The 11,408-nt window shown below is 38.6% G+C and overlaps 1 protein-coding gene across 1 annotated transcript; it reads left to right on the forward strand.

The window, feature by feature from the left end:
- The first annotated feature begins 253 nt into the window (after positions 1-253).
- On the forward strand, positions 254-10,678 carry IL22RA2 (interleukin 22 receptor subunit alpha 2). The gene is made up of 5 exons (XM_004263887.1): positions 254-383; positions 1,177-1,312; positions 3,683-3,861; positions 9,384-9,550; positions 10,529-10,678. Exons 1-5 carry the CDS (start codon positions 254-256, stop codon positions 10,676-10,678), a joined length of 762 nt encoding a protein of 253 aa, XP_004263935.1.
- The last annotated feature ends 730 nt before the right edge of the window (positions 10,679-11,408 follow it).

An 11,408-nucleotide genomic window follows, 5' to 3' on the forward strand; every position in this document is an offset into this window, starting at 1 on the left:
AAAAGGGGGAGGTCAAGAGAGCTTTTCCTGCATTTGCTGCTTCTTAATTGCCTTCAGCTCAAAATAATTTTTATGTCAAAGAGGCATATTTGGGGGTAATATATTCTGGTTTCCTTCAGACCCTAGAATAAAATTTTGTCAAAGGTCTCTTGCCTCCAGTGGACTGAATGTAGGTGAGATTGAGCTCTCATGTTGCATGAATTGACCAAGAAAGCACAAACTATGCCAGTGCGAAATTATCCCCCTTCCTGCCATGACTCCTGTTGAGACTCTTCTCGGGAATGCTGGGTTCCGTGGCAAGCCCTTGGGCAGTTTCCCTCCACAGCCCGGACCATTCCACCTGAGCAGTTATGCTCGGGCACTTGGAACCAGGATGCAGGCAGGTAAGAGCATCCACTCAGGAGTGGAACCGGCCTACATGCAATAAAGCCAGGTCAGCTGAGAGAGGTGAGGGACAATGAAGTAGGAAGAAGAGATGAAGCAAGAACCAGAGAAAGGGGCTTCCCTGGTGGCGCAGTGGTTGAGAGTCCGCCTGCCGATGCAGGGGACACGGGTTCGTGCCCCGGTCTGGGAAGATCCCACATGCCGCGGAGCGGCTGGGCCCGTGAGCCATGGCTGCTGAGCCTGTGCGTCCGGAGTCTGTGCTCCGCAATGGGAGAGGCCACAACAGTGAGAGGCCCGTGTACCGCAAAAAAAAAAAAAAGAACCAGAGAAAGGAGGAATGAGTTCCAGGCTGAGGTCCTGGAGGCAGAATAGAATCCAGGCAAAAGCTTGCCTCAGAGGAGCAGAAACGCAGGGTCTCCTAGGAAGGTGGGCAAAGTGGCCCTGGTGAGGCCTTTCATCTCAGTCATTACATTCCATCACCACCAGGGGTGGAATCAAGGACAATACTATCTTTTCACTGCTGTTACTTCCTCTCCAGCTTAGGAGTGGGGTGGGAGTTTATCACGTATGTTTTTATAGTCTGGATCACAACTGTCCTGACACTTTAGCATGCATCAAAATCATCACATCAAAGATCAGAAATGTTGATTTCTGGGCTCCACTTCCACCATCTGCACCTGTAGCAACTATTTCAAGGAATCCTGATGCAGGTATTATTACATTGAAACTTATGGCTAATAACGATGGTGCTCATATCAATGTTCAGTGTTGCTCTGTTTCTTATTGTTTTAGAAACTCAGCCAGCCCACGAGTCTCTGAAACCTCAACGAGTACATTTTCAGTCCCAAAATTTTCACAACATTTTGCACTGGCAGCCTGGGCGGGCTTGTCCCGGCAACAGCACTATCTATTTTGTGCAGTATAAAACGTAAGTAATCTGAGCTTCCTCCAGCTAGTAGAGATGGCCACTAAGATTCCATGTTCTAGAAGGCGATGGAGTGTTAGGATCTGAACTTTTGTCAGTTTCAGAAGGGTTGAGAAGAAGCAGGGGTGGAGGCAGGAGTGTGTCTTCCCTGAAGGTGACACAAAATGCATGATGACGTGTAGTCTGTGACGGGAGATACTTCATCCCTCAGAGACCCAGCACTGAGGCTTCACAGGGTCAGCCTTTGGTTTCACAACAGAGACTCTCAATACACATTTGTCCAACTGAATGTTAGAAGCGACTTGTTCAGCACCTAATAGGTCCTCAATTAAATTGACGCTATTGATAGTTGAAAAAGAAGTTGTGGGACACATGGATGTGAGTGTGTAAACTACATTTTCAATTTAAAGTTCATTTCTTTAGAGTGGGTTTACTATTTAGAAAATTCCTTTCAAAAATGAACGCCTCCTGTAAGCATGAATGCAAATTGGAACACGCTGAGGCATGTTCCTCCTGTGTGATCTTCAGACTAATTCTAGTGGATCGTTGCCAAAACTCAGATATAACCCACTCCTTTCCTGGATTGAGGCCTGGAAACAGAAGCTCCTGATTTGCAAATGGCAGGTTTTCCCCTTCACACATCTCTGCTCAGGGGGCTGGGGTGGGAGTATGCAGAGAGGAGTTGAAGCGCTTCCTTCTCTTACGTAGATTGAGATTCCGGCTGAACATGAGACAGGAGATATTATAGTTTAGCTTTTATGATTTTCTATTCAGAAATTCAGAAGATTAGATGTAGCTATGGACCAAAGTAGCAATTTTTGTGCCATAAATTCCTTCATGTCTCTCCAGCATGGGGTAGATCTAAAGTCAGATTTTTCCCTTTACCAAGCTCTCACTAACTTCAGAAGGACTATTTCCAGAAGTTTCTCAGTCTTCAACTACTGCTTTTCTCAACATATTTTGTGTAGCAACTGTAAACTTCACAAATCTTTACAATAAAGATTTCTCCACTCCCAAAACAGATGTGTGCGTCGTCGTTGGAAACGCTTCCCTGTAGGAAGTGGGGATTGGTGATCTTTTTATCTTTCCCCTGTAGGCAGCATAAACATATCCAAAGTGGGCCTATTTATGGTTCAACATAAACAGTGGATTAGACATTGTTTTTCCATGAAATTAATGAAGATTAAACTTTAGGGCCCCAAGGAAACATTTCATAGTTGTAATTCTTTTTCTTAAATAGAGCTCTTAAATTTGTATAAATTTCAGAATACCTGGATCCATTCCTACCTATGTGATATTTTCAATAGCACAATGCAGATTTATATTTTCAAAATCTTTCGTTTTGGGTCTATCCAGTTCTCATGGGTCTACTGACAGTTTTTGTCCCATGTAGGATAGGACAAAAAATGAAGTATTACACTAAAAAAGAAACCAGTCATTACAGCTAAATTCAGCTAGGAAAGGTAATATCTAATAAGAGTTAGAAAACATTAAATTGTGCTTAATATATGTTGTTGGTTATGTTCTTATGTTGTCTTCTGATATAATGAAACTGCTGTCAGCATATAGTTTACAGAGTACAGACATCAGCAATGCTCTTCATTATATGGCTAAAAAGTTATACTTCAAGTCCTTCAACAAATATTTTGGAAGCTTTCTCCCCAGCCTCTAATTCCTGCTCTGTTCCCACCATCATCTTATTGCATTTTCTCTGATTTGTGACTGGTAAGGAAGGGAAGCATTAATCCTCCCTTTTGCTGTTACACCATCCCACAGTCTTAGGCTGAATCAACGTATCTGGCGCTTTGCCTCATTACCTTTTCTTCCTGGGTTCTCCCCATTCTCTGCCAGCCTCTAATTGCAAAACTCCTTAAAGAGCCCTTCCTACAACCGTCGTTCAGTTGTCAAAAAAGAGATTGACGTTATGTGTTGGGTGTCACCTGAGATGAAAAGTGGTAGCAACTTCTCAGAATCAGCCACGTTACTCAACAGCAAGCTGATAAGAAGTGAGGAAAACCACAAAGTGTTGAAACCTCAGGAGGCTGAAGGACATGGAGAGCTCGTAGTCAAAAATGGAAGTTGGTTCAGACCCCAGAAGAAAAACTTCACTAAGTACTAAAAATCCAAAAACCCTCATGCTAGTGTTACAGAAGGTATCAAGCTTGAGTTTATATTTCAACGAGAAAACACTTTGATAGCACTTCAATTAATTTAAAACTTTTAAAGATACTTAAGAACAGCTGTCAGCTTTCACAGTGGCGCTGATATTGGAGGACAAATTTCAGCCAGTCTGAAAACTGAATAGACTGATAAAACTGAAGACTCCTTCAATGGAATAAAGGAATGCAGATTTTTGTCTTTTCCCTTCTATAGGTATGGACAGAGACAATGGAAAAATAAAGAGGACTGCTGGGGTATTCGAGAGTTCTTCTGTGACCTTACCAATGAAACGTCAGACATATGGGAACCTTACTACGGGAGAGTGAGGACGACCCTGGCTGGGGTCCACTCAGGCTGGACCATGACACAGCGGTTCTCTCCCTGGTGGGAAAGTGAGTTCCATGGAGTTTCTTTGCATTTGCTTTTCCTGCCCTTGAATAGCCCTCATGGAGCCTGGTTAGCTAGCTACCAGGCCCTGTGCTTTGGTGAGGTCCACACCATCGTCTCACTTGATGTCATTCTCAGAACAGCTCTAGCAGATGGCTTTTACTATTCTCGTTTACAGCCCAGGAAGTCAGGGCACAGAAACTTTAGTAGTAGCCCAGGTCTCAGAATTCAAATTTGGCTGCCTCTGATTCAGAGCTGACATTCTATCCCACTGCCAGGATGTTGCCTGCTAGAAAAAAGAAGTATTTTTAGATAGCAGAAAAGGAGCCATATGGGGTTATCCCTAAGCATGACGGTGAGGTTCTTGAAAATACACATTAGAAAAATTTTCTATTGAGGAAATTAAGACTTTTAGTCACCTGTCCAAAAGAGGAGACAAAAAGTGCTCTCTTGTATCCATTTCTCAATGATGTATATTCTTCTAATTTAGTCATAATGTCAGAATAATATACTATAATCTATGATGTAAATTATAAATGGAGCCATTGCCAGCAGACCTTATATAACGGGCTCCCCTGGTGGCGCAGTGGTTGAGAGTCCGCCTGCTGATGCAGGGGACACGGGTTCGTGCCCCGGTCCGGGAAGATCCCACATGCCGCGGAGCGGCTGGGCCCGTGAGCCATGGCCGCTGAGCCTGCGCACCCGGAGCCTGTGCTCCGCAACGGGAGAGGCCACAAGAGTGAGAGGCCCGCGTACCGCAAAAAAAAAAAAAAAAAAAAATAGACAAAAGGTATGAGGAAAAAAGTTTAATGTATATGTACAAAGATATGCATAACAAGACAGAAAACATGGGTATTTACTACAGTCCTCACAATGGCAACTAGTCATGAAGCTGTAGTTAATATTTATAACTGCTTTTCTCATGACTTAACTCAACATTCTCTTTCTTTTCAGCCAGCATCTCAACTTTCCATTTTTGAGGAGTTTGAGTCCTTTTGATCTTTTCCATATTAGCTTAACATAGCCTTAAATTAATTTTTATCACTGAATATAGGAGTTCTAAGAGGCACGTCCAAGGATACCAAGCATACTTGACCCCGCTGTATATATAATTCTATTTCCCTTTGATAATTGGAACCAGTCACCCTAGACAACAGAAGTACCACATTTCCTCCTTGTTGGTTAAATGGCATAAAGAGATCCCAACCTTCAGGAGGCAGCCTCAACTTCCAATTCTTTGAAAATATTGTTGTTATAACCCAGAAGAATTAAGGATCAAGTGTATGGGCATTGCCTCCACCTAGATTTATTAAACAGCTTTATTGAGATAAAATTCACATCCCTTACGATGACTCATATAATGTGTACAATTCAATAATTTTTTACTCTATTCACAGATAAGTACAACCATCACCCATAGTCAATTTTAGAACATTTTCATCACCACAAAAAAGAAACTCCATACTCTTTGGCTATCACCCTCCTATTCTCTCCCTCCTTTAGCCTCTCAGCCCTAGGTGACCACTAATCTACTTTCTGTCTCTAAAGAGTTCCCTCACCTTGATATTTCATATGAATAGAATCATATAATATGTGATGTTTTGTGACTGGCTCCTTTCATTTAGCATAATGTTTTCAAGGTCTGTCCCTTTTGTAGCATGTATCAGTGCTTCATTCCTTCTTGTGGCTGAATAATATTGCAGTACACGGATATACTGCATTTTGTTTATCCATTCCTCAGTTGATGGATATTTGAGTTGTTTCCACATTTTAGCTCCTGTGAATAGAGTTCCTATAAACGTTCATGTACAAGTTTTTGTGTAGACATGTTTTTATTTCTCTTGGGTATATACCTAGGTGTGGAATCACTTGGTCACCCTGTAACTGTATGTTTGATCATTTGAGAAACTGCCAGACTGTTTTCCAAAGCAGCTGCACCATTTTCCATTCCCATCAGCAGTGTATGAGGGCTCCTATTTCCCCACATCCTTAGCACCACTCTGTCACCTTTTGATTATAACAATCCTAGTGCATGTGAAATGGTATCTCATGTGATTTTGCTTTGCATTTCCCTGATGATTAGTGATGTTGAGCATCTTTTCATGTGTTTATTGGCCATTTGCATATCTCCCTTGGAAAATTGTCCATTCAGATACTTTGCCCATTTTTAAATTGAATGATTTGTCTTTTAATTACTGAGTTTTAAATTTTTTGTATGTTATGGACACCATTACCTTATCAGATATATGATTTTCAAATTTTTTCTCCCATTCTGTGATATGTCTTTTCACTCTCTCAGTGGTGTCATTTGAAGCCCCAAAGTATTTAACTTTGGTGAAGTCCAATCTACCTATTTTTTCTCTTGCTACTCATGCTTTCGGGGTCATATCTAAGAATTCTTTGCCAAACCCAAGGCTATGAAGATTTATCCTAAGCTTTCTTCTATGAGTTTTATAGTTTTGGCTCTTACATTTAAATCTTTGATCAATTTTGAGTTCATTTTTATATATGATGTGAGGTAAGGGTCCAACTTCATTCTTTTGTATATGGCTATCCCGTTGTCCCAGCATCATTTGTTGAAAAGGTATTCTCTACCCATTGAATGATCTTGGCACCCTGTTGAAAATGCAAGCCATAGAGAGAAAATATTCACAGTGCATGTTTGGGACAAAGGACTATGTCCAGAATGTACAAAGAACTTTTACAAATCAATAATAAAAAGACAAGACAACTAATTTTAAAAATGGGCAAAGACTTGAACAGGCTTTTCACAAAAGGGAATATTCAAGTGGCCAATGAACATATGAAATTCCATTAGTCATCAGGGAAATGCAACTTAAAAACACAATAAATTGGTACTACACACTTACCAGAATGGCCAAAATTAAACTTTTTAAAAATAATAATGCCAAGTATTAGAGAGAATGTGAAAAAAATGGGAACTTTCATACACTGCTGAAGGGAATATAAATTGGTGTATCTACTGTGGGGAAATGGCAGAATTTACAAAAGCTAAACATATATAAACTCTATCACCCAGAAATTCCACTCTTAGTTATATTCCCAACAAAATGAATGTTTCCCAAGTGACATATACAAGAATGTTCCTGCTACTTTACTCAGAATATCCAAAAACTAGAAACGACCTAAAAGTCTGTGAATAACACAATGGATGAATTGTGTTATATATACAATTAAATACCACACACCAATCAAAAGAAAAAACTCTTTTTTTAAAATGTTTTTATAGCATTCTTTATATATATATATATATTTATTTATTTATTTATTTTATTTTATTACTTATTTTTGGCTGCACTGGGTCTTCTTTGCTGTGCATGGGCTTTCTCCAGTTGCAATTAGTGGGACTACTCTTCATTGTGGTGTGCGGGCTTCTCATTGCGGTGGCTTCTCTTGTTGAGGAGCACAGGCTCTAGGTGCGCAGGCTTCAGTAGCTGTGGCATGCAGGCTCAGTAGTTGTGGCGCACGGGCTTAGTTGCTCCACGTCATGTGGGATCTTCCCGGACCAGGGCTCGAACCTGTGTCTCCTGCATTGGCAGGCGGATTCTTAACCACTGAGCCACCAGGGAAGTCCCGAAAGAACAAACTCCTGATACATGCAACATGGATAGATGTACAGACTTTAGATTGCCAGGGCTACCATAGCAAAATACCACAGATTTTGTGGCTTAAACAACAGAAATTTATTTTCCTACACTTCTGGAGGCTGGAAGTCCAAAATCAAGGTGTCCACAGGTTTGGTTTCTTCTGAAGCCATTCTCCTTGGCCACTTTCTTGCTGTGTCCTTCCATGGTCATCCCTCTGTGCTCAATTGTATGTGTCTTCTTATAAGTACACCAGTCATATTGGATTAGGGACCACCCATACCACCCATATGACTTCATTTTTTAAAAAGCCATATGCTTTTTTAAAAAAAGACCCTATCTCCAAATGCAGTCATATTCTGAGGTACTGGGTGTTAGGACTTCATACTATGAATTTGACGGGAGGCACAATTCAGCCCATAATTATATATATACAAATAAAAGTGAAAGAGTGAAACAAGGCAGACACACAAAAAAGTGTATATTGTATGATTCCAAAAATGAATGTACATGGTGATAAAAGTTAGGAAAATTGTGGTTATCCTCTGGGGTTAAGTAATTGGAGGAAAGGTGAAGGAGGTTTCTGGGGTGTTGGTGATGTCCTGTTTTTTGTTCTGGGTGGTAGCTATACAGGAGTGTTTATTTGTAAAGATTTGTTGAGCCATATCCTCACGATTTATTTGTCTGTATCTATCTTATAAGTTGATAAAAGTGTATTTAAAATTTTAAAATTCTAACTAAACAACAAAAAAGAAAGCATCAACTTTCAACATGTGTTCACAATAAAAACACAAGGAAGCAGATCAACACAAGCAAGGCTGGAAGAAACAAGTACTGGCTGGACCAGCGCTTCAAGGTTTTGTAATATTGGAAGCAGATAATAAATTAAATAACTTAAAGAAATAACAGAGGGAATAAAAACATAATCAAAGGACAAAATGTTACTCAGACCAAATAGATTGAAAAAGACCCAAATAGAGCTCATAGAAATGAAAAAAATATAATCATTGAAATTCAAAAAGTTGATTTGGGGGGTTAAAGATCAATTTAGCCATGACAAAGTAGTAAACTGATGGACTGGAAGACAGCTCTGAAGAAACCCTTCAGAATACTCCACTGAGAAAAAAAAGATGGAAAAAGAAAAAAGAAAATGACATATGGAAAATCGAATGAGAAATGCTAACAGATGTTTAACTGAAATTCTAGATTAAAAGCATGTATGTCTCTGTCTCTATCTCTGTCTATCTCTAAGTTGATTGATCATGGCTAGTTTTCAAGAATTATAAAAGATATGTATCTACAAACTAAAAATACATAATGAATGCCGAACAAGAAAACAACAACAAAACCCATTAACGAATTAAATCATTTAGAATTACCATAGTTAATCTGGGGGAAATTAAAGTGACTATTAATTTATTTAGTTTTCTTTCCTATTTAACAATCATCTGATTATTGATACCAAATGCAAGAAACAAAAATTCTCTCTTGATCCTTCTCCTGCTATTCCATAGTATATAACATAATTCTGTTGAAATAATTTTCTAGCAACAAGTCTTCAAATGATTTTCAAGCTGCTTTGAAATTTTACATCTTTAAGGACCTACAAAATATTTGCCTTACACTAAGATCTTCACCCAAATAGCTTTTTATACTTCGTTTTCCAAAACAATCACTGCAGGCTGTGGAAATGATTGATAAAGGTCCTCTTAAAGTTGATTCAGAATATATGTCTTTGCAAATAAAGAATCATCTGCAAAGAAACTTCTCAGATATTTATATTTTAGGTGTTAGCAATATCTCTTCATAATGATTTTTGCCAGATCCCTGAGCTTAATAATGATTTGTTATTATGCATAATGTGTCCATATGAAATATTACATTTTTGGGTGATATTGTCAAATTTTCCTATTTTTCCTCAGCAAAAATAGATCCTCCATTCATGAATATAACCCAAGTTAATGGATCTTTGTTGGTGAATCTCCATGCTCCCAACTTACCATATAGGGACCAAAAAAGAAAAAATGTATCAATGGAATACTATGGGCTAGTATACCGAGTCTTTGTAATTAACAATTCACTGGAAAAGGTAAGTTCAGATGAATAGATAAGTTTGGTATTTTTTCTTTTGTTTAAGCAACATTTTAGCCATAAAATAGGTCCTGTCTTTTGCTACTCTATCCCCTCTTATTTTTCCTTATCGTTTTTTAGTTCCTTCTCACTTTCACCCTCATTGATAAGCAATTAGTGGTTACCATCGCCATCAGAATTGTGTGTACGTGTGTTTGCACCTTTTCCGTCATTCAGCTGGTTTCCTTTTGATTTTCCCTGCATATCTAAAGACTGGTATTAACAATATTTAATTCCATTTGATTGTCACAAATATTCATTTTTATGGACTTTACACACCTTATTTTAAAGTGGCTTTTGGATCGGAGCATTATATATTAGTGCCAGTTTTGCTCTGATATTATAATCCTCCATTGGTGACTTTATTTTGGTTTGGTGAATGTTCCTTTTTTTGTGTGTCCATCTAAGACAGGGTTCCTTTGGCTGTAGAAAACAGAAACCCATTCAAACTGGTTCAAATAGAAAAGTGGAGGGGAGAGGAAGATTTTTACTCGGAGGTAATGATCAATCTTACAACAGCCAGAAGCAAGAAATAAAGTGCTGCCAGGCTTTGCAGTCACTGGAAAGGAGAAATGGAGAAGCAAGTTGTAAAGAATGTCACTCCGTTTCTCCGTGGTCGCATGCCACATGTCTACAACTGTCTTCAAACCTACTCCATTCTCCTCACTGCACAGTTCAAATTCTTAAAAAAGAGACTCTGACCACTGGGTCAATCAATCAGCATCACTAGGGAGAAGTCATGTGGTTCCTCCACAGCCATGTGACCTGTCCCTTTCTCAGTCTGTGAGCTAGGGCTCTGGAGAAGGAGGATGTGTCTCGGAAGAAACCCTACAGCCCATCTAAACTGGTCATGAACAACTTAGTTTTATCAAAAATAGAGCAAGTCAATGACTTACTGGAAACCATTTATCATCTCATTTTTCCCCCTTGTGTGTAGGAGCAAAAGGTATATGAAGGAGCTCACAGAGTTGTTGAAATTGAAGCTCTAACACCTCACACTGGTTACTGTATAGTGGCTGAAATGTATCAGCCCACATTAGACAGAAGAAGTCAGAGAAGCCAAGAGAGATGTGTGGAAAGTCCTTGAAGTGCTCTGCAGAGGGGCAATCCAAACTCTCTGAGAATAGGACGGCTCGTTTTGAAGAATCTCATTGAAAGTTGTTTATATATATATTTTTTTTTTCTGAAATATCGTTGATTTACAATGTTGTGCTAGTTAGTTTTTATATATTCTTAATGCAATGTTCACCGTTATACTTCACAGACCTCTCTGTTTAATCATTCTTTCTTCCTCTATATTTTATTTGTAAACTAAATTTAAGCGGTTCCCCCCCGCAAAAAAAAAAAAAATAGAATTTAAAGAAGAGGCAGAAAACAAAGGGCTCTGTGAAATACAGAACTTTATTTCTGACTGTAACATCTCTAACATAATCTCCATTCTTCTAAGTCAGCTAAGTAAAAATTAAAGAACCAAGGAGCAGTAGGCATGTTTTTAAATGTTGAATTAATTTTTTAAAATAGCATCACAGACAAGCAATCCTGATGCAATCCTTTTTCACTATGTATTGACAGTTAACTTGACATAGATATTTCAACTTTCACATAAGTGGAATTTTTATGTGAATGAGCATTTTCCCATACATTTCTATTTTATATGAATATACTTTCCATACATTCATTTTCTATTATATAATATTCTTACTTAATGAACCAATATTTTCTTTTAAATTCTATTCTATGTAAATAATAATATTTGAAAAAAAGCCTCTCATGATCTCTGGATTAATATCTAGGTTAAGTTTATCAGCAATAACATC

This window comes from Orcinus orca, chromosome 12, assembly GCF_937001465.1.
Source record: "Orcinus orca chromosome 12, mOrcOrc1.1, whole genome shotgun sequence".
NCBI classification, from domain to species: domain Eukaryota; kingdom Metazoa; phylum Chordata; class Mammalia; order Artiodactyla; family Delphinidae; genus Orcinus; species Orcinus orca.

Bases quoted from the DNA above. Each gene is read 5' to 3' on its own strand.
- IL22RA2 (XM_004263887.1), top strand. From the start codon at position 254: ATGACTCCTGTTGAGACTCTTCTCGGGAATGCTGGGTTCCGTGGCAAG. The intron at 1,313-3,682 runs GTAAGTAATCTG...TCCCTTCTATAG, and splicing joins TATTTTGTGCAGTATAAAAC to GTATGGACAGAGACAATGGA. The intron at 9,551-10,528 runs GTAAGTTCAGAT...CCTTGTGTGTAG, and splicing joins TTAACAATTCACTGGAAAAG to GAGCAAAAGGTATATGAAGG.